Below are 25,798 nucleotides of genomic sequence, written 5' to 3' on the forward strand. Positions count from 1 at the left end.
TTTGGGTTTAATGTCAGGGTCAAGTAGAGCAACATGTAGCATCTGCTTCCATATTTTCAGCAGTGGAAACCCTCTGCGGTGGTTCTAGCCCGCCCTGTAAGGTCGCTCTGAGCGGGAATCCACTCAAAGGTAATGGGTTGTCCTTGTTGTTAGGTGCAATCCACATAACTACCCTACTATGCACAACAGAACGGAAAACCGCTGGTCCCGCACCATGCGCACACGTGTTCTTGTGTTTGAGCCCATTGCTACAGCCGCGGAGGCATTCCAAGGCAATAGAAGGATGCAGGGAGATGGGTGGGTCGGAAAGGAGACCTAATGGATGGAGAGAAGGCAAGAGAGACAAAAGAGAGTCCTGCGCCTTTGAGTGTCTACAGTATGCCAGGTGCCATTCTAGACGCTGAGAACCCAAAAGTCAAAGTCACGACCCTCCAGGAACATCACACTCTGGTCAGTTATGTCAATGGCTGCAATGCGTTCGGTGTAACTAAGGTGTACGCAAGAGGGTGAGGGGCAAGAAGGTACGGCCAGGGCTGCCGTGGAGGGCGGGAAGTAGGAGGGCTTCCCCGAGGAGGTCACACTTCTTGATCTGCGGGAAGATCCAGAGGACGGGAAGGGAGAAAGACGGAAAAAATAGCAAGAGTGAGACGAAACAAAAGGCAAGAGCAATGAGGGGCTCGATGCGATCGGCGCTCCGGTCTTCGGGTCTCGACTGGCAGGGTCTGGGCCCGGCCCCGCCCCCTCCCTCCCTCCGGGTCCCCGCCCACGCGGCCCGGCCGGAGCGAGCTCCGAGAGGCGGCTGGCTGGACCCGGGCGCCATGTACCGGCTCCTGTCTGCCGTGACGGCGCGGGCCGCGACCCGCGGGGGCTGCGCCCGGGGCTGCGGGCGCCGCGGAGCCCACCAGCGCGCCGGGCTGCCGCCGCTCGGCCCCGGCTGGGCCGGGGGCCTCGGCCTGGGACTGGGGCTGGCACTCGGGGCGAAGCTGGCGGGCGGGCTGAGGGGCGCGCCCGCCGCGCCGCCGCCTGCAGACGCCGACCCCGAGGCGTCGCCGCAGGCCGAGCCGCCCGAGCAGCCGCTGACCCCGTGGTCCCCGCCGGCCCCGGCGCCGAGCCTCGCCCCGCGCTTCCTCAGAGCCATCGAGAGCAGCCGCGACCTGCTGCACCGGATCAAGGTGCGGGCGACGGAGACACCGCGCCCCTTCCCTGGCCAGCCGGCCGGCCTCCGGCGCCCACCCGGAGCGGGGCCTTCGGTGGACATTCTCCGAGGCCGAGCGGACGCCACCCGGGCTAAGACTTCCCGTTTCCCGGCCGCCGGGCCCACTCACGTGCTCCCCGGGGTTGCCCAACTGTGGGTGGAGGGCACCACCAGCCTCGGGCACCGCCCCTCTTTTCCCCAAACTCTGGTCAGCCCCCTATCGGACGAGCACACCCCTCACTAGCTGCCAGGCGAGACTGGAGCCGAGGGGGCGGGGCCCGCGACGGGCGGGGCCCAGCCGAGGGGGCGGGGCGTTGTCCTCGGAAGGTGGGGTCCAGGGGGAGGCTGACCCGTGGCAGGCCCAGGTGTAAGTGCTGGGGGATGTTACCCAACCCTGCCTTGACTTGGACGTTGTCTTTTCCCTCGCACTCAGGATGAGGTGGGCGCACCGGGCATAGTGGTTGGAGTTTCTGTGGATGGAAAAGAAGTCTGGTCAGAAGGTGGGCTTTGAAAAGTGTTGATTTTTTTGTGGCTTATTTTAGGCAGGTTGGTGGTTGGTTGGTTCGTGGAACTAATGTTAATTGCTTGAGATGAATCCCATGAAATGCCATTCCGTGTTCATGAAATCATGCATATTGTAGAGAAAACATATCTCACAGAATAAGGAATTGGAGTGTTTTTTTTTTTTCTAATAGCAAGATTTAAAATGTAGCTACTGAATAAACGAGTCTTAAGAATGGCTACTTTCTACCCGGATATCCCGTTAGGACTGGGTCTCTTGGTCCGAGAACACCCTTCTAACTGCCCATTTTTTAGACGGTGCTTATGGATCAGTGAGATGAAAGGATTCCTGGACTTTCTTCATTTAATTTCATCAGCATTTTGTGGCTCTGTATTAACGAGCTCTGGGGGTGCTGTGGTTAGGGGCTAACTAGGAAGTTGGCAGTTCAAATCCACTGTGTTTGCACCCCAGGTGCAAGAAAGATGAAGCTGTCAGCTCCCCCTTAAGATTTGCAGTCCTGGAAATCCCACCCGTGGTCACTGGGGGTCAGAAGGGGCTCCATGGGAGTGGGTTTCGTTATTCTCTGCTACACACGAGGCTGGTACACAGTTCCTTGTGACTAAAGAGCTTGCAATCAGCGTACAGCTCTTTGTATGAGGCAGAGGTTTTAACTCCCGTTTCTCATAAAAAGTTAGGGGCTTTTTCCATACTCCTTCAGTGGGGAATGTTGGGTAGCTAGATTTAGGGACAGGGGGATTGTCCCTCCAATGCCTGCAAAGGCCCCCATAGAGGAGGTTTGAAAGAATTCAGGCAATCATGGAATACCTATGAAGACCCCAAACTGAGCATGCACAGACACAAGTCCCCTAGGCCCAGGTAAAGCCAATAACTTGGACACACCCACCTTCCTGTACATCACACAGGTGGGCCTAACTCAGCCAATGGGGTCAACCAATACCATCAACCACGCCTCCCCAGCCAGAGGCTTGAAATATCCTGGCTGTGGGAAGGCCTTGAGCTCTAGTACCCTGCTCCTGGTCAGAGTTAGGTGGAGGGTGAGGGTACACACACACACACACTCACTCACTCACACACACTCACTCACTCCCCTACCCCGGCTCTGGGCCTACTCAGGGCTCTCAGTCTATGGGCCCATAGCCTCTTAGCCTCTAAGGTTCTTGGGCTTCTGGCCTCCTGGGAGGCTCCCAAATGCCATACACATAGGTGCTCTTTTCCACGTGGTTGTTCATGCCTAGTTGTGAACCCCAGTGTGACTTTTATGCAGCTTGGCACACTTTCCAGAAATAGCATGTACTCTTTGAGACTGTAAAACCTGAAACTTGTCTTGTCCTTCATAAAAACTTACTTGGATCACAAAAAGTGTCGGGGGGAGGTTCTTTGAGAGAGATTTTTAATCATTTTAAACTTTTATTAAAGGATTATTTTATAACAATTTACTTCTCCATTGCACACAAATTGGTCCTACTGGTCATTCCAGGTTTTTAGGAAACCTTTCTAGAAATTTAAAATGTAGCTACATTTTAAATCTTGCTATTAGAAAAAAAATCCAACTCCTTATTCTGTGAGAGATGTTTTCATCTTTATTTTCATAAGTTTGAGAATAGTCATATTATCTAGTCTTTGTAAGCATGTGGATATTAACATATTACAGTTCATATTTTGCCTCAGGATAGTCTTGAAATGTTCTTCCTCTTCAATTAGTTGTACCCAGTATATTAGATCGTATGATTTTTTTCATTCAGAATACCTAATACCAGTTCGTTCCAGCTCACTGATGCCTGGATATTGATCTTTCAGTGTTCCATTTCATTTTTTACAACTTCTAGTTTTTTCTGCTTTATACACTCTGCATTCTGATTACTACTAGCCGTTTGTAGCTGTTACTTCTCACTTTGAGTCATGTCACATCAATTAAGAACGCATCCATATCCTTAGGATTGGCTTTGATTTTAAGACGGAGCTCCTCCCCGGTCATATTTTGAGTGCTTTCCAACACGAGGGACTCATCGTCAAGCATTCTATCAGGCAATGATCTGATGTTATCCGTAAGATTTTCATTAGCTAATTTTCGGACGTGAACATTAGGCCTTTTTCATAGTCTCTCAGTATGGCACTCTGTTACCCATGCATGGCCTTGCTGATATATGAAACACGGGTGGCATCGCTTCCTGCATCATAGCAACATATAAACCCACACAGTCTGGTGAACTGACAGGCTAGTGACCTGCTATAGTCTAGATGTAATTAAGGTAGATGTAATTAAGGTACATTGAGAACTACTGGTGGTTGGAATGTAAAAGTTGGAAGGATCCATAGCTGGAAAGTACAGCCTCCATGATAGAAACAACACTGGAGCATGCGTGATAGAATTCTATAAGAACAATGACTTCATGAAAGACCAGAAATTATTTTTTCAACACAGTCAATGATTATACATGTGGACCTCGCAGATGGATTACACAGCAATCAAATCAGCCACATCTATAGAAAAAGACAGTTGAGAAATTCTGGGGCCAGCTGTGGAATAGACGATCAATTATTCTTGTGCAAGTTTAGGTTGAACTTGAATAAATGAAAAATTCATGAGAACCAAAGTAGGACATTGATACATCCTGCCTGGACTTAGAGACCATCTCACAAGAATAGATATGACAGCCTGAATACTAACTACTAAAGACCAGAAGATATTAAGACCAGGACATTTTACAAAGGAAATAACACAATTGGCCATTTCTCAAGCTGAAAAATAGATAATCCAAATCTGAGAGTTACAATACTGAAGAATTCTATTGGTAAAACACTGAGCGATGCATAAAAAAGAAAATAATGAAGTTTGAAAACAACAGAGTCACTGAACCCAAAATAATCGGTCAATATTTGATCTTTTCAGGAAGTAACATCTAATCAAGAAATGTTGGTTCTGGAGGAAGTAAGCATTGATGAAAAGCAAGGCTTCAGGAATTGATGAGATACAAGTTAAGACGCTTCAACAAATGGATTCTGGAAGCACTTAAGAAATTTGGGAGGGAAAAAAAAAGAAATTTTGGAGATGCCCATCCAACTGGAAAAGCAAGATCCATATTCAAGCATATGCCAAAGAAAACTGATCAAACAGTATGGAAATTATTTAACAATATCATTAATATTACATGTTAGCAAGATTTTGCTGAAAATAACGTAAAAGGATCATAACTGTACATTGACAGGGAACTGCCCGAAAGAAATTCAAGACAGATGCACAAAAGGATCGAACGAGGAGTAGTATGACTGATAGCAGATGCAGAAGTACAGAAAACCGAGAGTTCCAGAAAGCTATTTACTTGTATTTTACTAACTAGATAGCAGACTTTGTGCAGATCCTAACAAATTATGTATACCATTCCAGAACACTTCATTGTGCTCACATTGAATCAAGAGGCCCTACCTTTCACAGAACACAGAGTTGCTGTGTGCTTTAGACTGGGAGGAGGTGGTGGAAGTGTTCTCTCCTGTCATTTAACTGTATATTGAGCAAATAGTCCAAGATGCTGGACGGCATGAAGAGCATCTGGATTGAACGAAGATCCATTAACAACCTGCAATATGCAGATGATGCAGCTGTGCTTGCTGTATGAATATGGATTACACCCGAACCTGAAACCAAAATCCTCACAACTGGACCGACGAACAATATCATGACACACTGGAGAAATCGAAGACGTCAAGCATTTATTTGTACTTGGGTTTGCCCTGGGCAAATGTGGTGCAGAAGACCTCCTTAAACTGTTCCAAAGCAGCGATGTCTCTGATGACTGAGGTGCTTCTGACTCAGCCATGGGATTTTCAGTTGCCTCGTATGCATGTGACAGCTGGAATAAGAAAAGTCATGTGCGATAATCGATTCATTCACTGTGATGTTGGCAAAGAATACTGAATACCATATAAATAATCAAGTATAAGCCGACCCGAATATCAGCCAAGGCACCTAATTTTTCCACAAACTGCATAGAAAATGTGCTGAAAAACTCAGCTTATACACTAGTATATACAGTATATCGTGGACTGCCACAAAAACAGATCAGGCCCCAAAGCACCACCAGATTATTCCTTAAGAGTGAGGATGCTAGGATTTGGGCTCCCTTACTTTGAACATATCAGGAAAGATCAGTCGCGAGAGAAGTGCATGGCATTTGGTAAAGAGAAGAGTGGATGCAAACAAGGGAAACCTATGAGATGAATTGACACGGCGGCTGCAACGCTGGGCTCTGTCATACCGATAGCATGAAGATTGGGCAGGATCAGGCAACATTTTGAACTGTACACAAAGCTTTTAGGGAATGAGGTTTCAGACAGTATTTAAAGAAAGTCGTCCTTTTAAGACTCATTGATGGGCACAGCAGGGTTTTGAGTTTAGCGAAAAACAATTCTTTCTCCACGTGCAAATGTAGTTTAATATCCTAGTTTATAGTTTTAAAAGTATGCATGAATTTACAATAAAAATACCCAAATTACATTTTTTGTGAGGATATTGCTTTCATGCAGTGTTTTCCAGTTTAATACATATTTACAATTTTAAAACATGGACCCCAATTCTCTTAGCTCGTTTCTGATCCCAGTTCGTCAGAACTCTTACAGTTCTGTTTCCAGCCTGTTTAGATGGGTGTTAAAGGAAACCTAGTGTCTCAGCAGGCTAGGCATGGGGCTGCTCACCACAGGCCAGCTGTTCAAATGAACCAGCGCCTCCATGCTGCACTGGGAAAGAGACGGCTGGCGCTCCCATAAAGATTTAGTCTTTGAAACCCTGAGTAAGATCGCTTGGAATTGGAATCAACTCGGTGGCTGTGATTTTTCATTTTGTTTTGCTTTAATTGAGGAAATGTAACCGAAACCTCGAAAACTGACCGTGAAAAGACTTGTTAGTAGCACAATTCTTATTCTGCATTCAATCAGTGGATAACTAGTTTCGGGTCGCCATAGGTTTGTTTACGCCCACTGAAAGTGGGTTGCAGTTGTAAAGCACTTCTTGACTATTCAAAACATCAAGAGCAACTATCAGAATGAGAGCGATGAATTGTTTGTTGAAGAATATGAATTTATTTATTTAAAATGTGGACTGGTTTACATGTTTAGATAAATTCAGAAGAATTACCGTAGTATCTGAATCAGATGGAAAATTCCTATTAACCCCCCAGACACAGTGATGGCTGGGTTACAAGGTTAACTAGCTACTAGTGCTGTCAGTTTCGCTAAGACTCTCATCTCTTACAGGTCCAGTCGTTTTAATTAGCTTCTCATGGCCATCAGGTCAGTTCTGACTCCTGGTGACCATATACGTTAAGGTAGAACTGCCCTTATAGGCTTCCAAGACGAACTTTATGGGAGCAGAAAGACCTATCTTTCTCCCTTAGAGCCGCTGGTAGTTTTGAACTGTCAACTTAACAGTTAGCCACAGACCCATAACCACCACATCATCATGACTCCATTTAATTAGCTTATAGAGCTGGAATATCTTCCTTAGACTGTTTTTAAAATAGTATTATTTCACTTTTACAAATCCCTTTGACCATGAGCCTGTGAATAGTGACCTTTCGCTTGTTTTCCTCCCTAAAGGTTTAGGGTATGCTGATGTTGAGAACCGTGTGCCATGTAAGCCAGAAACAGTTATGAGAATTGCCAGCATCAGCAAAAGTCTGACCATGGTTGCTCTTGCCAAACTGTGGGAAACAGGAAAACTGGATCTTGATATTCCCGTGCAGTATTATGTTCCTGAATTTCCAGAAAAGGAATATGAAGGCGAAAAGGTAGTGAACTCCTTTTACTGATGCCGTGTTAAGATTGTGCTAGAATGTTTCACAGGATTTTTTGGATATTTTCAACTTTTTTTAATGGACTAGATGATTTTTATTTTTTCAATGTAGATAATAAAGAAGTAAGTATTTTTCTGCAATCTGAGTTTCTAAAAACTGTACACGACATTTTAACAGCCACGGTTCAAGTTGGAAAAAGTTAGCTGGGCCATTGTGCCCAGGTTACTAACGTTTTGTTGTATAAGTCAGTATTGTAACTGAATTTCCACATTGTTACCATTAGGTTTCTGTCACCACAAGATTGCTGATTTCCCATTTAAGCGGAATTCGTCATTATGAAAAGGACATGAAAAAGGTGAAAGAAGAGAAAGCGTATAAAGCTTTGATGATGAAAGACACAGTGGAATCGGACCCAGAAAAGCAGCCGAAGGACAGAGGGGACAGAAGTCCCAGTGACCTTGCTCAGGCTAAGACAGAGCAGGACAGTGACGCCAAAGGCAAGCATTCAAAGCCTGGCAAGAAGAAGAATGATTTTGAACAAGGAGAACTATACTTGAAAGAAAAGTTTGAAAATTCCATTGAATCCTTGAGATTATTCAAAAACGATCCCTTGTTCTTTAAACCCGGTGAGTGTTAGCTTCTTCTCTTAACAAAGGCGTCATTGTTTTGAAGTACTGATTTCAGGAAATCCAAAATGACAGCTGAGGCTGATGATTGTGCGTTGGCTTGTGTTGTCCGGCCAGTGGTGCCTTTTCTCTTGGTGCTCACGGGGCCCAGCATGCAGACAGGTGGTTATTGGATTCACTGAGACTACCCGTCATGTAGCTGAGCCTCACTGGCAAGATATGTGTGGAAAATGCATGGTGAAGTATTGGAAACGTAGGCTAATGTGTGGGCATAATAAAGTATAGCTAGTATTTTAGCATTTAGTTAGGATTTCAATTGCTCAGCTTCCTTACTTTGTGACTTTTTTTAAGCAATTAGTGTTATCAACTGCATTTTATTTCCCCAAAAGCTAATCTACTGAAATAATTCTTTATTTTATGTATTTTTATATAACATACTGAAAGCACTTAGAATCTATACATTTATCATAGGTTTGTGTGTTTACTCCATTTTTAAAACTTGTTTTTTTTTTACCATGAATAGGTACTTTATAAATATAATTAATTAAGGCAAATAAAGTATAATCATGGGTTTCATCTTAAAAGTATGGCCCACCCCATTTTTAGTACAGATTTTACAATCTAAATTTCTATAATCCAAGATAATATAAAGGTATATTTGAAGTAATATGTATATTTAATGTGTGGAAACAAGGCTTTGATGTCTACATTTTTAAAGTAAGAGCTGGTGCCACCTGCCCATGCTTAAACAACAGGAGATATATTAAGGACAAAATTGTAGACTCAAACTTAAATTTCCTTTTTTCTAGTTTTGTTGCTAGTTTTGTTTGTTTGTTTTGAGTAGGATTATTTGCTTATTTCATCATCATAGAAAGGGGTAGCTTCACATGAAAATTCAAATATACTGATCATTTTATTTTTTGTCTAAATTGACTAAATCTTTTGGTGTATTATTTCTGATATTTTCTCTGAATGCTGAATTGAAAAGCATTCCCATTTTAAAGGTGTGACACTTTTCTATGGGACTTGATTTTGCATCGTTTAAGATGATGATGAAGCCTTTTCTCTTTTTTCCCCTTTGCAATGGTGTCTTCAGGCAGTCAGTTTCTGTACTCCACTTTTGGCTATACCTTACTGGCAGCCATAGTAGAGAGAGCTTCAGGCTGCAAATATTTGGACTATATGCAGAAAATCTTCCAGGACTTGGATATGCTGGCCACTGTGCAGGAAGAAAATGAGCCGGTGATATACAACAGAGCCAGGTAAATGAAAACCTCCTACTACATTTAGCTGCATATCCTATCCTGCCTTGACACTGTCTTCTCAATTAAAAGTCTAATTTTTTTTCCTGTCTCTATTACTAATTCAGCTTGACACATTTGGGAGCAGAGGTGTGTACTTTTATACGTGTATCTCTTTTTTTCATCTAGAAAGCGAGAGAAATAAAATATGTGTGTGAAGTGCTGCCGTGTCCTTAAATCAAAGACAGCAGTCGTAATTCCAGCACACAAACAGGCAAACCAGATTGACACCCATCATGGGCAAATGTAATTTACTCTTTGGTCAGCCTTTTTTTTCCCTTACCATTTAGCTACTGCTCTGTTTACCTTTCATTATCTTCTGTTGTCTTAACTTTTATTATGAAACCGTTTCATACTTAGAGAAAAGTTTCAAGAATAACGCAAAGAATCCCCATATAACCTCCACCCAAATGATCATTTTACCACATTGCCTAATCTGTTTTGTTTTTTTTTCTTAAGCCATCTGGAAATAAGTTGTAGACATAGTACCCCTTTTGCCCCTAAACACGTAAATGTGTGTTTTTTACAAGCAAGGATATTGAGGACACTGGGTACAGTGTCAAATCTGTAGACCATTTACGTGTTTTGCCAGTTGTCCAAATAATGTTTCTAATCAAAAAGAGAAGAAATCATTTTTTTCCTGATACAGATTTAATACAGGTCACACATTTAAATTCATTTCATTTAGTTGTCATGTCTCTACCTCAAAATCTCCCTGCCCTCCAGTCAATACTGAGTCACGGGGACTCCATAGACCGAGTAGAACTGCCCTTGTGCGTTTCCGAGACTGGGATTGTTTACAGGAGTAGAACCATCATCTTTCTCCTGTGGAGCTGTAGGGGGTTCAAACTGACAACCTGGATCACAGCCCAGCATGTGACCACTATGCCACCAGGGCTCCAGGGCCCCTAGCCTTTAATCAGGACAGTGTCTCAGCCTTTTCATTTATGATGTTGGCATTTAAAAGAATATTGGCAATCTATTTTGTAGAATGTCCTTTAATTTCATTTTTCTGATGTTGGCTCATGTTTAATTCAGGCTAGGCAATTTGGGCCAGACTATCATAGCAGACTATGTCTCCTTCTTAGTAGAACATTAACAGGAGACACATGGTATCAATTTATCCCTTTATTGGTGATTTTGATTACTCTGTTGAGATGGTGCCTGCCTGCTTTCTTCACTATAAAGTTCCTGGTTTCCCCCTTGTAATTAACAGGTATAAAGTGGGGAGTGGGGGCATCAAAAAATTCTTGGAAAAAATAGAATTTAAAAATAATGGATTTTTTTCCACATTGTGAAACCCTTTTGTAGTATGGAGAAATGCTTTGAGACATTGTGAAAATCCTATTTCTCGCCCAACCACCACCTACTGCGATGGCTGCCAAATGGTGATTTTAGAATTCCATCATTAGTTCTATGTTTATTAGTTGACATTATAAGAAAATGCTTTCCTTTCTCTCGTATGTATGTATGTATGTATGTACCCAGATCAGTATGCACTGATAGCTTCTTCTTTTATTTAATGAGTTATAAGCTGTTACTGTCATTATGAAATGCCTTGCTTTAAAATTTTTAAATAGGTGTAATTGTAAACAAGAGGTAAAAGAAAACCTACTTATAAGGATAACTAGCTATTAAATCACTTAGCTATATATTTATACTTTCATCAGAGACTTTTATGTTTGATTTTGTGTGAGTCAACGGTATACATTAAAATGTTCTTTAGTTTGGATCATAAACCCCTGACACATTCCATTAGAGTAAGAGGAATTAAGATTCTTAGTGTAGCATCGAAATGCTGTCGAAGTGCCATCTAAACTAACAATAAGGGAGCATTTAAAAATGCTGGCTGAAGAGCCCATGGTAGTTAGACATTCGTTCATGCTTTCACTCAGGTGCTTTGTATTGTTTAGGGATTAAGATGGGAAATATTTAAGCCACAGTTTCTCCAACTTATCTTTTACAGTTTTAAAATGTAAAACAAAAGGAGTTACTCTATGTAAATTTATATACAAAGAGTTCTAGGCAAATTGCTCAGGTTGTCATAATTTATAGAAAGGTTTCTAAACAACTTGCTTTGATAAAGTAATTCGAGTTTTTATTCTTAAGAAGGAAAAATGCTATGATTTTATTTGATTTATTTACTGCTCTTATAGAAAAAAATGCTTAAAAAGTAGACCTTTTTTTAGCTTTTTGGCACTATGAAATGTGGCTCTGCCTTGTGTTGTGGAGTTTTCTATGATTCATAGTTTAGATTCCTAGTTTGAGCAGGAATCTCAAAACCACACAGAGAAACACTTGAGTGACTGCCTATTAAAACTCGTTATTTTGTAAATATGTAAGCTTATTTTAGAGAAAATGTGGAAACATTAAAGCAAACAAGTTGAAGAGTGTTAAAATGCAGTAACTGAAGCCAGCCGTGCTGTGAAGCAGGGCTCTTCCTCAGTCGCGTGAGTGAGCGTCGACCAGTAGCATTTTCCCACTAACTTTGAAGTCCCCGCGTGCGCTGCGCGGTGGGTGCCTCGACTTGAGCGGCTTATTGTGGCACTCTGTAGACAGTGCGCCTTTGCAGTCCGCACGGGGAGCTTGTCACGGACTAATTGCTTTAGCTTCTCAAAGTCTCTTTTTTCCCTTCAAATTTTTATGATTTATTTTCTTTATACTTTAAAAAAAATCATTTTATTGGGGGCTCCTACAACTCTTACCACAATCCATACAGACATCCATGGTGTCAAGCACAATTGTACATATGTTGCATTGTCATTTTCAAAACGTTTTCTTTCTACTTGAGCCCTGGGTATCAGCTCCTCATTTTAAGTCTTTCTTATTGTCTGTCTGTCGTTGGAAGCTCTGCTGACACTTGCCCGCCACGGGTGGCCGTCAATATGAACTCTCTGTGGCATGACTTCCAGCAGCATGCACACCACCTCCTGACTCGTGTGGTGGATTTCACATATAGTCAGAATACATAGAAACATGCGGGCAAAGGCTCGGTGACTTTGTCAGGAAGATATCAAGATACAGTGGCTCGAGCAAGGAAAACGTTTGATTCGCTTGTAACATTCCTGAGGAACGTAGTTCATACTGGCAGACACCGCTTCCCATACAGTGACTGGGGACCCAGGCCGCTTCACGTGTTCCTTTGCTAATTGTGGGGCCCCACATGGTAGACGCCAGAGCCCAGCCCATTGCTCTCCCAGCTGCGGGGCGAGGGCTAACGAGTCGGAGTGTCTGCTCCACAGCTGCTCACGACAGGTCTGTGGGAAAATTTCATTATCTTTCACTTCCATTTTTCCACGGAAATTTTTTTTTAATACTCAACAAGCAAAATTTTAAAAAATCATTTTATTGAGGGCTCCTACAACTTATCACAATCCATCCATCCATCCATTGTGTCAAGCACATTTGTACATTTGTTGCCATCATCATTCTCATCCAGGAATTTGTTTGAAGACCCATACTGTACATGGGAGGCAGGGGAATGTAGTTTAAAGCCGAGCAGACATCTGCATTGCTAGAATTCTATTAGTAGGAGGATGAGAAGAAAGATTTTGTGGGCAAGCAGCTATATCTGCTGCCATATTTTTTAATAAAACTTCTGTTTTACAGAGGGGAGGGTGATGGGTGCGTGTCTACTCAGTGACAGTAAAAAATACACTCCTCAGTGTGGGCTGAGATTTTTTTAAACATTTGAAAACCGTTTCATTGAAATAAGATCAACTAGCATAATTTTTACTAAAAATATGTACAAGCTGCTTGGAAGAGCATTTTGAAACTTATGACTAATATAATTTTTATGGTTCGTAAAATGTACTCTGGTGTTATTTTCCATTCTCTCGTTATAATTTGAAGTGTTGATGGAAAGGTCTCACTTTTCATAAACAAGCTGATGCTTGACCCTTGCATGTTCTACTAATACTACTCCACAGACGGTTTAAAGACCTCTCTGAAGACATACAGGTGACATGATGGGATTCCTTTTCAATTACCAGCATATGTAAAGTGATTAAATATGCATCGCAAATCAGTCATTGGCTTGAAAGAGAGCTTTTTATGGGGCCCCAAAGAAATTAGGTGGTCAGCAAGCAATACCTTTTCATTTTAAAATGTAGCCTGTAGTATTCAACCTCATCAGACTCCTTATGTTTATTATTTTTAAGTTAACACAACAGTAGATTCCGCTGGAAAGCATAAGAAAAATTGACAAGTACCAGTTGAATATATATACATATGCATAAACACACACATAAATACTCTAGTAATGATGGTAAGATGTATGACTTTATTTTGATATAACCTAAGCATTTGTTAATGAATGCCTGCTATGACCTGGATTCGAGTGGATGGCACAGAACAATAACTATATGTACTTCTGGTAGCATAGTGATTACGCATTCGGCTGCTATTCACATGGTCGGCAGTTCGAAACCACCAGCCACTCCACAGAAGAAAGGTGGGTTTTCTACTCCCATAAACATTTATAGTCTCAGAAACCCACAGGGGGCTTCCTATGAGTTGGCATCGACTTGATGGCAGGGAGTTTTGATTTGGACATATTGAGGAAGAAGGACATTTTATTGTCTGTTCTTTTCCATAATACAGTGGGTTTCCATTTCTAGGGTTAAAGGTTTCTATCACCTCTGGGGAATTTTGTTTGTTTGTCTGGTTGGTTGGTTGGTTGGTTGGTTGGTTGGTTGGTTGGTTGGGTTTTTTTAGTAGTACCCTATGGTCCTACTGGAATGGTCAGTTCATTTTCACTAGGTTAAATGGGCTGCTGAAATAAAACAGGCCATTACATGGAGAAAGAATTATTGTTACCTAGCAAAGTGTTCTATTTACTTTGCTTTTATTTTGTTTGAGACAGTACCTATTTGAGCCTCTCAAATTCAACTCTCTTGCATAATTTTTGAAAGTGTAAAACAGTTACTTTGTAGCTAGTTCAAGGAGTACACATATATACATATGTAAACTTTAAAATAAAGCTTAGTAATACATGTTTCTGTTAATTTATATATATATGGATAGGGTTATACAGCAAGAAGGAACATAATAGCTAAGTAGTCACACAGCCATATGAAGGGCTCAGCTCAGCTCACTGTCGTGGAACAGTTAAGATACTGAAGGTCTTTCCACTCACTCAGGCTGCTGGTCCAAGCTCAAGGAAACAGACATCTGAGTCTACCCTCTGGCAACACAGGCAGTCGGCCTGCAGGCAGCAGGATGGGGCAGCCACAGGCAGTAGCACCTGAGTGTAGCAGAGCAGGCTCCTCTGTGGGGTCTCGAGCTCTACCGATGAACTCACAGCAGCACGATCCACCAGCAGCAGCGTGGCAAAAGCAGGTCTCGAAGGAGGCACTAGCGATGTAGGGAAAGGTGACACGGTCCAAGGGTTGGCTCGGCCCACGGCTCATGTAACACATGATTGAGGCAAAAGTCCAGCTCAAGGAGCAGCACACTGGTCCAATCACCAGGAAGAAAGAGAGCCTGTTCACTTTTTTATAATAGTACAAATGTACAGGAAATGAAATATTTCCAATGTTGTTATTTAGTTTACTGACTTGTTGGGCATAATTATAAATTATGTCTGTTTATAACATCTGGACCAAGAATTTTTAGTATTGTTTATATCTAAGAGAAAATATTTATGTTCTTTATCACATCTCTGAGTGTATATGCATGGTTTAACTAGTGTCTTCCAGTATCTATCCCCCGTTGGAGGTATTCCCCAAGAACCTTACACCAAAATACATTTGCTTGGCCATAATTTTAGTCAAAACCAGTTTTGAGGTAGGGGGTAGAAGTATTTGTTTTAGTTGAATACATTGCCTTGAATAAAACTGTGGTTTTCTTTCATTGAAGAATCAGACCATTGCTCTGTGTAGGCAAAACCCAGTCTCTGCCACATAAACTCAATAACCCTTTACACAAACAGTCCACAAAGAAGTTGAGTGAATATCCTTGCCATTGAAAGACATTCAGTCTACTGACAATAGAATGCTTAGCCAATACGTAGCTTATTACTAGACCCTGCTCATATTTTCTGTGCATTTAACAGTGTTTACAATCAAAATCTCTAATCTCATCGTTGGTTGGGACTAAAATGAATGTTTGTCTAAGTGTATGCTATATTTTGACAGCATGAGTATAGCTTTCACCATCTTTTTGCTTTCTAAAGTGTGAGTTAGGTTTATTGTGACAGCCTGGCCAATAGGAACACGTGGGATTAAGCAGGTCACAGTTTGATTGGTGTTCAGATCGTGTGTGCTGCTGCTGTAGCTAGCTCTCTGCCTCATCCTGCGAGCTACACTACCTTCGAGACCTGCTTGCTTCACCACGCTGCTGGTGCGTACATCCCTTGAATTTAAGGCTGGTGGAGCCTCATGACTCGCATTGCCTGTATTCAACATCCCATCCAGGCATGCTTCACTAAGCTCCCTGGCTACTGACTGTTGATGTCCCACCCTGCTGCTTGCTACCAGTGACCCGGCATCCCCTGTGAGCTTCCAGTACATTGACTGTGTGCTGTGTGGACTAATTAGCTGTTATATTACTTCTTGATGTATAAGCCCATCTATATATAATCATAAGTGTCCTGGTTTTTTTTTTCTCTACAGAACACTGCCTAACACATAAAGTATCTTCCAGAATTAAGCACTTTCTTGTAAAGCCATTTTAAGGTCTTTAGCTCACAAAAGATAAATTCAGACAAACATTTTATGCTAACTCTTAAAGCGGGAGTGGTTTTTACAATATCCATGATAAATTCTGGGGTGGAACATTATTGTTTCCAAAGGCATTTTAAAAGCATTTAAAAAATAAGAGTATTTTGGGTTTCTAGGTTTGTGGACTTAGATTTCTGTGACTATGTAATAATGTTCATTTGCAGAATTTAGAAATATATAAGTAGGAAAAGGACATTTAACTAGCAAACCAAGCATATATGTAGATTTGCCTGTTTAAAGTCTAGAATTCTTTATATTTCACTCTCTTCAAGGAGGAATGGCTGAGGTGTCTTAATTTCCAATCTTGATATCCAAACCAAACTCACTGCATTGAGTTGACGGTGACTCATAGAAACCCTGTAACAATCCTATAGGACAGAGTGGAACTGCCTCTTTGGGTTTCCGAAACTGTAACTCTTTATTGGGGGGTGGGGAGGGATAGCTCCTTTTTCTCCTGTGGAACAACTGGTGGTCAGAGTGGCCCAAGAGAAGACCCATCAAGCTACCAGGGCTCTTGATATAAGTGGTTTAGAAGGCGACAGTGTTAAAGTTACACAAAGCTGAATTATTGTTACCACATGTACTAGTAATTATCTCCTCGTGTATATGCTTAAAGTTCAATCTAGTAGATATATTTCTCAGAAAATTGTATTTCCATTACCTAACTTCTTTAACATCTAATATTACTTGATGTCCGAGTTCAGATGTAGATTGGTGGTTATTGCTGACTTTTGTAGTTATTTCTTTGTAGGCCGGGTCCCACCAGAACCTCTAATCACTGGAGGGGCCTCCAGAATCCTAGGGTTGAGGCCCGGAGAGCACAGTTGTCCGAGAGCAGTGTCAGCTAGACAGGCTGACGGTAGCACAGGGATAATGGACGAGGGCTGCAGAAAAGAGAGCTTGTTACGTAGTGAGGGGGGAACAGAAGTCAGGTCTTTAAGAAACTGCCGAATGATTGGGGAGGCTGAGTACCTAGAAACATCAAGGGTGGATTATTTCCTGTCGTTGGAGCCAATGGGAATGAAAAGCTTGGCTGCTGGAAGCTACAGCAAGGATGAAAACTCCGTCCATGCCTTAGGACAGAGCAGTGGTTCTCAGCCTTCCTAATGCCGCTCCCCTTTAATACAGTTCCTCACGGGGTGGTAGCCCCCGGCCATAAAGTTGCTACTTCTTAACTGTCATTTTGCTACTGTTATGAATCATCATGTAGATATCTGATACGCAGGATGTATTTTCATTGTTACAAATTGAACAGAAAGCATAGTGATGGATCACAAAAGCAATATGTAATTCTATATTGTGAAATATTTATTTCAAATGACAAATAAATAAAATGTCTTGAAGCACAGTGTAGCATGGGTCTTCACGCTGGGTACGTGTATGTGGGTGTATCTGTATGTGGACAGACCCGCCTGGAGACGGATAGAGTAGCTGTGTCTTGGTTCCTAAAACTATCAGAATTAGGTGTTTTCCAAGGGTCTTAGGCAACCCCTGTGGAAGGGTCGTTTGAGACCCACCAAAGGGGTCGCAACCCACAGGTTGAGAACCGCTGGGATAGAGGAAAGATGAACATTTTGTGAATCAAGGTGAAGGAGTCAAAATTCTACTCAGCACAAAATGTCAATTATCTACTCCCCAGAGCATCACCTTGAATGTCAGTTATCTGCTCTCCAAAGCAACACCTTGAATGTCAGTTATCTGCTCTCCAGAGCAACATCTTGAATGTCAGTTATCTGCTCTCCAGAGCAACATCTTGAATGTCAGTTATCTGCTCTCCAGAGCAACACCTTGAATGTCAGTTATCTGCTCTCCAGAGCAACATCTTGACACTTTCCCCCTCAAGCCCTTTGTTTCAGCCAAACTGAACTATAGTTTTCAGAATGTGTAAGACTTGCTCCCCAGCTCATTTCAACAGTGCTCTCTTAACTTGCTAGTCAACCCACAGCCTTGTTTCTCAACGTGTGGGTCAGGAATCGGCAGTGTCACCTGTGAGCGTGTTACTCGTTGGCCACATGTCAACTCTGGTCCACAGCTACGCTGAGACTGCACAGAACTTCCATAGGGTTTCCAAGGCTGTCACATGTGCGGAAGCAGATTGCCAGGGAGTGGCCAGTGGGTTTGAATGCCCAGCCTTTCCTAATCACTGTGAGAAGCACAGGATTTCAGGTCCCACTGGACCTACTGAAGCAGAACCTGCATGTGACCAAACTCCTCAGTGATTCCTCTGGTGGACTGAAGTCTGAGAAGTACTGCCCAGCTAACCCCTGAGGGCAGTCACGGGACATAGTTTGCTGTGTGTCTCCAGTGCCTTGTAAGATGCCTTTTTAAAATATTTCCCCAACAAACGACCCTTTCATTCTTCAACACATTCATTGAACACATTGGATAGCAAAGAGTGTTCTAGGCAGGGGACTCATCAGTGAACAAGGAAGACAAGACTCTTGCCCTTACAAAACCTCTGTGCTATGGTAAAATTAGACCACAATGTAAACAATAATTAAGGATGCCAGATACTGATGTGAAGAAACTAAGGGCAATGGGATAAAATAGAGTAAACCAGGGGGTGGGGTATTGGGGGTGGGGTAGGGATGGGTGCTATTTAAAATGCAGAGTTTGGATGAGTCCTCTTTGGGACCGTGTCACTTGGGGTCAGCCATGAGTGATAGGGTGAGCAAACTTGCCTCATTACAAGAATAGAAATAAGCCCAGCAAGAAATGCAGGTCGGGGTGGTTGCATGAGCAATGAAATGAACGAGGAGCAGGCCTTATCATTTTGGAAAGTGAGTCTTGACACCCTTAGGCCAGGTGTGCTTTAATTTAACAAATGATTTTGTAGTGTCTTCTTTAACGTCCTACAATGGAAATCATAGATGATATAAACTATGAGGGGGCACTCAAAAAAAGGGATATTTTTCTTTTCTTTTTTAATCATTTTATTAGGGGTTCATACAACTCTTTTTTTTTTTTGGTTCATACAACTCTTATCACAATCCATACATACATTAATTGTGTAAAGCACATCTGTACATTCATTGCCCTCATCATTCTCAAAACATTTGCTCTCCACTTAAGGCCCTGGCATCAGCTCCTCATTTTCCCCTCCCTCCCTGCTACCCCCCCCCTTCCTCATGAACCCTTGATAATTTATAAACTATTATTTTGTCATATCTTGCACTGTCTGGCATCTTCCTTCACTCACTTTTCTCTTGTCCATCCCCCAGGGAAGAGGTTATGTGTAGATCCTTGTAATCGGTTCCCACTTTCCAATCCACCCTCCCTCCAACCTCCTGGTATCGCCACTCTCCCCACTGGTCCTGAAGGGATCATCCACCCTGGATTCCCTGTTTCCAGTTCCTATCTGTACCTGTGTACATCCTCTGGTCTAGCCAGACTTGCAAGGTAGAATTCGGATCATGATAATGGGGTGGAGGGGAGGAAGCATTTAGGAACTAGAGGAAAGTTGTATTTTTCATCATTGCTACATCGCACCTTGATTGGCTCATCTGGGTGGGAGGGGGGGGGTGATTTTTCCCCAGAGCTTTGTACCATATATACTCGAGTATAAGCCAACCCGAATATCAGCCGAGGCAGCTAATTTTGCCACAAAAACTGCATTGAAATGTGCTGAAAAACTCAGCTTGTACACGTGTATATACGGTATTTAAATTTATTTTTAAAACAACATAAGCACCTTCAAAGTTCTCTCCATTACACGTTATACGTTTGTCAAATCTGCAATTCCACTCTTGGAAACATTTTTCAAACTCATCTGTTTAGATGGCTGACAGCACCTCCCTCGTTTTTTCTTCACCTCGTCTATGTGGTCAAATCACTGTCCTTTCATGTCCTTCTTCATTCCCAGAAACAAAAAGAAGTCACACGGAGAGAGGTCAGGTGAGTAAGGTGCACGTGGCAAGATAGGCATGCTGGTTTTTTGCCATAAACTGGCACACTGAGATGGCTGTGTGAGCAGGTGCATTGTCGTGGTGGCAAAACCAGTCCTGTCTGCCACAAATGAGGCCTTTTTGTTGCACACTGTTATGCAGGCTTTTCAGAACCTCTAAATAGAAAGCTTGATGAACAGTCTGACCTGGTAGAATGAACTCCAAATGCACTATCCTCATCACATTAGATTTAAAAATAAGCATCGTGTTGATTTTTTATTTCACTTGATGTGCTTTTTGGGGGCGAGGTGATGATGGCATCTTCCACTGGCTTGATTGCTGTTTGGTTTGAGGTCGTAAGAATAGCAGCAAGTCTCTTCACTAGTAATGGCCTTGGGAAATAAGTCTGGGCTGCTTCGCAGCTGTTGTTTCAAAGCCCAGCATGTTTCCTTCCACTCAGTGTTCTTCTTCCTGGTCAATCAGAACCCGAGACACTGAGTTCACAGCGACCCTTCTCATTCCCAAATCTTCCATTAAAATTCGCTGAACCGAGCTCCAAGATAGCCCAGATAACTTCCCCACCTCTTCAATGGTATGCCATTGGTCTTCAAGCACAAGTGCATGAGTTTTGTTGACATTTTCATCTGTTTGGGAAGTTGACAGATGTCCGGAGTGAGGTTTGTCATCAATTGACATGTCACCTTTTGTAAAATAAAAAAAACCATTTGAGTTTTCCTTGTGAGCTGTGTTCATCATCTCAACAGTTTCTGCAGCATTTTTCCCCAGCAGGAAACAAAATTCCACAGCCACACACTGGGCGGAGCTTTCTTTCTCATTTTTTTGGGGGGTACCCTTTTGTATACTCATAATTCTAAATATTGGTAATACTCTAACTGAAATGAACACAAGGGAGGGTGCTTTATAATAAATAATATTTCAGGATGTTGAGGCTTGCTCACTGCAGTGTTAGACGTGATACAAAAGTCAGACCCAGCTGAATCCCTTGAAAGCACTGGCCATGTGACAGCTACCCATGCAGCTGAGCCCGGTGGATTGTGTTGGCGCCTCCACTCCCACTCTCGGTGACTTGGTCTCTAAAGCGGCGCCTCATCAGGGAAGGTGTCCGACGTGTAAAGTTGTGTCTTCTGCTGTTTTCACAGTGGTTACATTCAAGAAAAATTAATTATATCAAAAACGGCAAAAAGGACCTTGCGTATATGTAAAACGGGGAGGCTTCTAGGCTCCACTAGCTGTAAACAGGTTTTTTAAATTTCCGTGAGTATCTGGTAGGTCACTAGAAGGTCCTGTGGGCTGTGGTGCGGGCCTGCTTCTTGCTTGCATCACAGGGCATTCCGACCCCTCTGCCTTGCATGTCAGTGTGAGGTGCCGTGGAGTTGTGCCCGGCTCGCTGTACCTGAGCATACACATCAGCGGAGCCCTTCATTGACTGAGACAGCTAAGGCGAGCATCTCAGAATTCCCCTCGGTGGGTGTTCCCTCGCTGGAGGACCAGGGTGGCAGCGGCGCGGGCTTTATTGTTGCAGTGGTCGCCATGGGAGGCCTTCAGGGGACGCGCGGTAGAAGGACACTCTGTGGCTTCTTTGGGGAGCATAGACGTGGGGATAACATCATCTCGGAGGTGCCAGGGAGGCAAGGGTGAACAGAGATTCAGGGAGTGCAATTAGTTTTAGAAGCAAAGATTTTCATAAATGATTGGAGCCAAGAATGGATGATATAAATATATCTGAAATAAAAATGGAAATTCTCTCTCTCTGGATGGTTTTAATCCTCTCAGTGTAACAAAAGGTATTGTTGCCTCTAGCTGGGGTTGAGGCCTGGGATGTAGAGGACTGAGTGTAAGTAGATGAGATTGAAGAGGGAAGATTTTGAAGAATGTACCTGGGAATAGGCAGAAGAGTAAAAGGATTTGGTAACAACAACATAAATCCTTAGCAAGAATGTGCATTGGTTATTCCACTTTGACATGTAAATTTATACAGGCCTTTTTTATGGTGATCATCAGAGAAGTAACCAAGGAAAGGGAGTGTAGGTTTATTGCGGACTGGTCGATTAGTGTACGGAAGTGAAGAACCCAAAGGTTCTCAACCTTCCCAGTGCCGCCACCCTTCATACAGTGCCGCATGTGGTGGCCCCCAACCATACAGTTATTTTTGTTGCTGCTTCATGACTGGAATTTGGCTACTGTTATGAATCAGGTGAACCCTGTGAACGGGTCGTTCCACCCCCAAAGGGTGGAGACCCACAGTTTGAGAACCCCTGTTCTAGAGACCCCTGTTGAGAGTTAAAACGACTCATCATATAGTTTTGCCTAAAGCAGAAAACAAGCGAAATCACTAGGAATTAAAAGACCTAAGAACATAGGGAAGAAGCTAGAGAAATAAATGGAGATCATGATGTGGGCAGAGAGGGCAATTTCAGTGGGAAGGACTGGAAATCACGGTGATGGGAGGGGAGAATCTAGATTTTGCAACCTTCAAAATAACACAATAGGTGAGGGTGAGCATCAGGTCTGACTGCTGAAGAATCGCTGAAGTAGAATGAAGATGCAAATTATTAGAGGCAAAAGAGCCAGGAAACTGAAAAGCCAATAGCATATCCTTGTATGAGCCAAATTTCATTTTAAGTACTTATCAGAAATACTGGTATATGTTCATAACGTTTACCATAACTCTGCCACTAAGTATTTGAATCCTCATTTTACACATTAGGATGCTGGCACCGAGAGGCAGCATAAAGCAGGAATGCCAGGCTGCCTGGGTCTGCCCCTTACAAATTGTGTGACCTTGGACGAGTTATTTCTACTCCGTGCTCTGCTTCCTCCTCAGTAGAATGGGGATTGTAAGGGTCCTTACCTACGAACACAGCCTCCATCCATTTGTACTTGCCTAGTTCCTTCTGAAACGCGTGGCGCATGGTTTAGGACGCGTGCGTGTTAAATAAATCAAGCACAGCTGGTGAGGGTGGAAGGAGTCCTGGTGGCTCATTGGTCACTAACCAAGGGATCAACAGTTTGAACGTCCCGGCTGCTCTCTGGGCGATAGATCCGGTAATACCTGGAAGCCCTGTGAGGCAGTGCTGTGCTCCAGAGGGTCCCTGTGAGGCAGAATGCCCTCAAGGGCTCACACACCAGTAAGAGTGCGAGCTGGGATCCGAAGTGAGATTTGCCAGCTCCAGCCTCTCCCACCACACACGATAGGACCACATCACAACATTACACAAGTAATTCTGTGGTACATTTCCCCAAGAAATCTAGTCTTACAAATATGAATCATGCCTACACATCCCAGGGCGTACATTTTTCGTTACAAAATTCACTTGTGGCACATTATTCCACTTTAAACACAGACTAGAAATTTCTACCCAACGATCAGTGTTTCGGCAAAAGCACAGGTCAAATATTTCGTGAGTGAAAATACCCAGTATATTGTTGAAGGTATGAAAAGCTGAGTTGAATGCAGGGCATTATCTACTCAGCGTGGGCAGCTATGCCAATCAGAAGGACAGAATCCACTTGGACACTGTAATTCACACGGGGATTAGTCTCACCGACGTGGTTTCCTGATGCCTCCTGAGTATGTGATCCGTCAGAGCCAGCTCAATGGCCCCAAGCAACAGCGACAGTTTGTCTCATGCCCTCATTTCCTATTCACTGGGAAGTCAACAGAAGAATATTGAGTTGCCAATGACTCTTCTTATTTCCTTTCAGATTTTATGTTTACAACAAAAAGAGACGCCTTGTCAACACACCTTACGTGGACAACTCCTATAAATGGGCTGGTGGTGGATTTCTGTCCACAGTGGGCGACCTCCTGAAGTTTGGGAATGCAATGCTGTATGGTTACCAAGTCGGGCTCTTTAAGAACTCAAATGAAAATCTTCTCCCTGGGTATCTCAAGCCAGAAACAATGGCTATGATTTGGACACCAGTCCCTAACACCGAGATGTCCTGGGACAGAGAGGGTAAATATGCAATGGCCTGGGGTGTTGTGGAAAAGAAGCAGACCTACGGCTCCTGCAGGAAGCAGAGGCATTATGCCTCCCACACTGGAGGTGCGGTGGGGGCCAGTAGTGTCCTGCTGGTTCTTCCTGAAGAGCTGGATGGAGACGCTACAGATAACAAGGTCCCCCCAAGAGGAGTCATTGTTTCTATCATCTGCAACATGCAGTCTGTCGGCCTCAATAGCACCGCTTTAAAGATTGCTCTGGAATTTGATAAAGACAGATCTGATGGATATCGTAAGATCACAAGTACAAAATGAGCTGTTTTGGGTTCTTGTTTTTTTAACATTGAAGTTTCTAAAAACCTGAAAATGTTAAGACTACATTTGTAATAGAGTATAACGGAATGAATGATGTACCTCTAATGTTTACTTTTATACATGTCTTTTATTGGAGGGTTAGTTCTTTATACTCAGGGAAGGAGCTATATTGTTTTTACTTTTTGAAAAAGTGTTAACACTTGAAATAAACTATTCTGATTAAAAATATGTATTTTTAAATGTTATAATACAGAGGAAATCTCATTCAACAGAAGCTTCCAAATATTCTTTCATAATGATAGCAGAAACAAGATCACGAGGAATGGTAAATATTTGTTCTCCATGGCGACCTAACAAATGGTCATCCTGAAACAAGAAACACTTTATTATTTCAGTTTCTGAGGCTCAGGACTCGGAGTATATAATGGAATTGCAGACAAGGCGTGGCCAGGGGTGCAGTCATTTGAAGGCTTCTCTGGAGCTGGAGGATATGCTTTCAAGGTCTCTCGTTCACATGGTTGTGGGCAATTGTCTTCCATTCCTTACTCTCAGTATTTTACCCAAGCCCTTCTTTAGGGCTGCTTGAGTTTTCTAACGATGTGGCACGTGGCTCTCCTGAGAGCAAGCAATCCAAGAGAAGACAAGGGAGAACATGTCTTTTATAATCTAGCACCAATAAATCGTATCCCATTACTTTTTCCAAATTCCATAGGTCACATAGACCAACCTGATAAAATGTTAAAGGAAACTACAGGGATGTGTATTAGAAGTTGGAGATCATTGGAAGACATCTTAGAAACTGGTCTCATGTTTCATGTGCGCCCCCCCCCCCCCCCCCCCCCGTGTAAAATACACTCATTCCCAATGCCCTCAAAAGTTTTCATCCAATCATAGTATCAGTTTGAATTCTAGTTCTTGTGATTCAAATCCGGTCTTGTATGCCTGAGGCTTCTTGGGGGTAGCTTCTTAAGCAAGTTAATTCTTCTGCCCTAAAAGCCTATGAACTAAAAGGACAAATTAACTGAAGTAACAAAAGAAGATGGAAAGACACAGAGTTACTGAACCAAAAAGAATTGGACAATTGTTAACCATTTCATGGAGTAGCATGTAATCGAGAACTGACAGTGTTGAAGGAAAAAGTTCAAGCTGTATTGAAGGCATTGTCGATAAACACAGCTACAAGGATTGTCAAAATATAAATTTAAATGTTTCAACAAACTTTTAGAAAACAAATAGAGATCCAGGAAGATGGCACCGACATAGGCTCTCCCACATGAAGAGCTCTCTGTGTGATTGCCAGATGTATAGATGAGGCCAAGTTGGGGGCTGGGATGCGACACCAGGTCTCGCAGCACCCCATGGTTCTTCAGCAGTATTCCCATGGAGAGCACAGCTGTGTTCCTCACTCATCCCCTTCTCACAGTGCCTGCCCAAGACCTGCCTCCCTTGTCAGTGGGATGGCAGCTCTTGACCTCTCTCCCC

General features: G+C 42.9%; 1 protein-coding gene across 1 annotated transcript; it reads left to right on the plus strand.

Annotated features, from left to right (window-relative positions):
• The first annotated feature begins 803 nt into the window (after positions 1–803).
• On the plus strand, positions 804–24,403 carry LACTB (lactamase beta). The gene is made up of 6 exons (XM_075531055.1): positions 804–1,172; positions 1,629–1,695; positions 7,308–7,498; positions 7,788–8,130; positions 9,227–9,392; positions 23,764–24,403. Exons 1-6 carry the CDS (start codon positions 819–821, stop codon positions 24,314–24,316), a joined length of 1,674 nt encoding a protein of 557 aa, XP_075387170.1. The 5' UTR covers positions 804–818; the 3' UTR covers positions 24,317–24,403.
• Positions 24,404–25,798: the final 1,395 nt, after the last annotated feature.

The sequence above is a fragment of the Tenrec ecaudatus genome, chromosome 14 (assembly GCF_050624435.1).
Source record: "Tenrec ecaudatus isolate mTenEca1 chromosome 14, mTenEca1.hap1, whole genome shotgun sequence".
NCBI lineage: Eukaryota > Metazoa > Chordata > Mammalia > Afrosoricida > Tenrecidae > Tenrec > Tenrec ecaudatus.

Bases quoted from the DNA above. Each gene is read 5' to 3' on its own strand.
- LACTB (XM_075531055.1), top strand. From the start codon at position 819: ATGTACCGGCTCCTGTCTGCCGTGACGGCGCGGGCCGCGACCCGCGGG. The intron at 1,173-1,628 runs GTGCGGGCGACG...CCTCGCACTCAG, and splicing joins ACCTGCTGCACCGGATCAAG to GATGAGGTGGGCGCACCGGG. The intron at 8,131-9,226 runs GTGAGTGTTAGC...TGGTGTCTTCAG, and splicing joins TCCCTTGTTCTTTAAACCCG to GCAGTCAGTTTCTGTACTCC.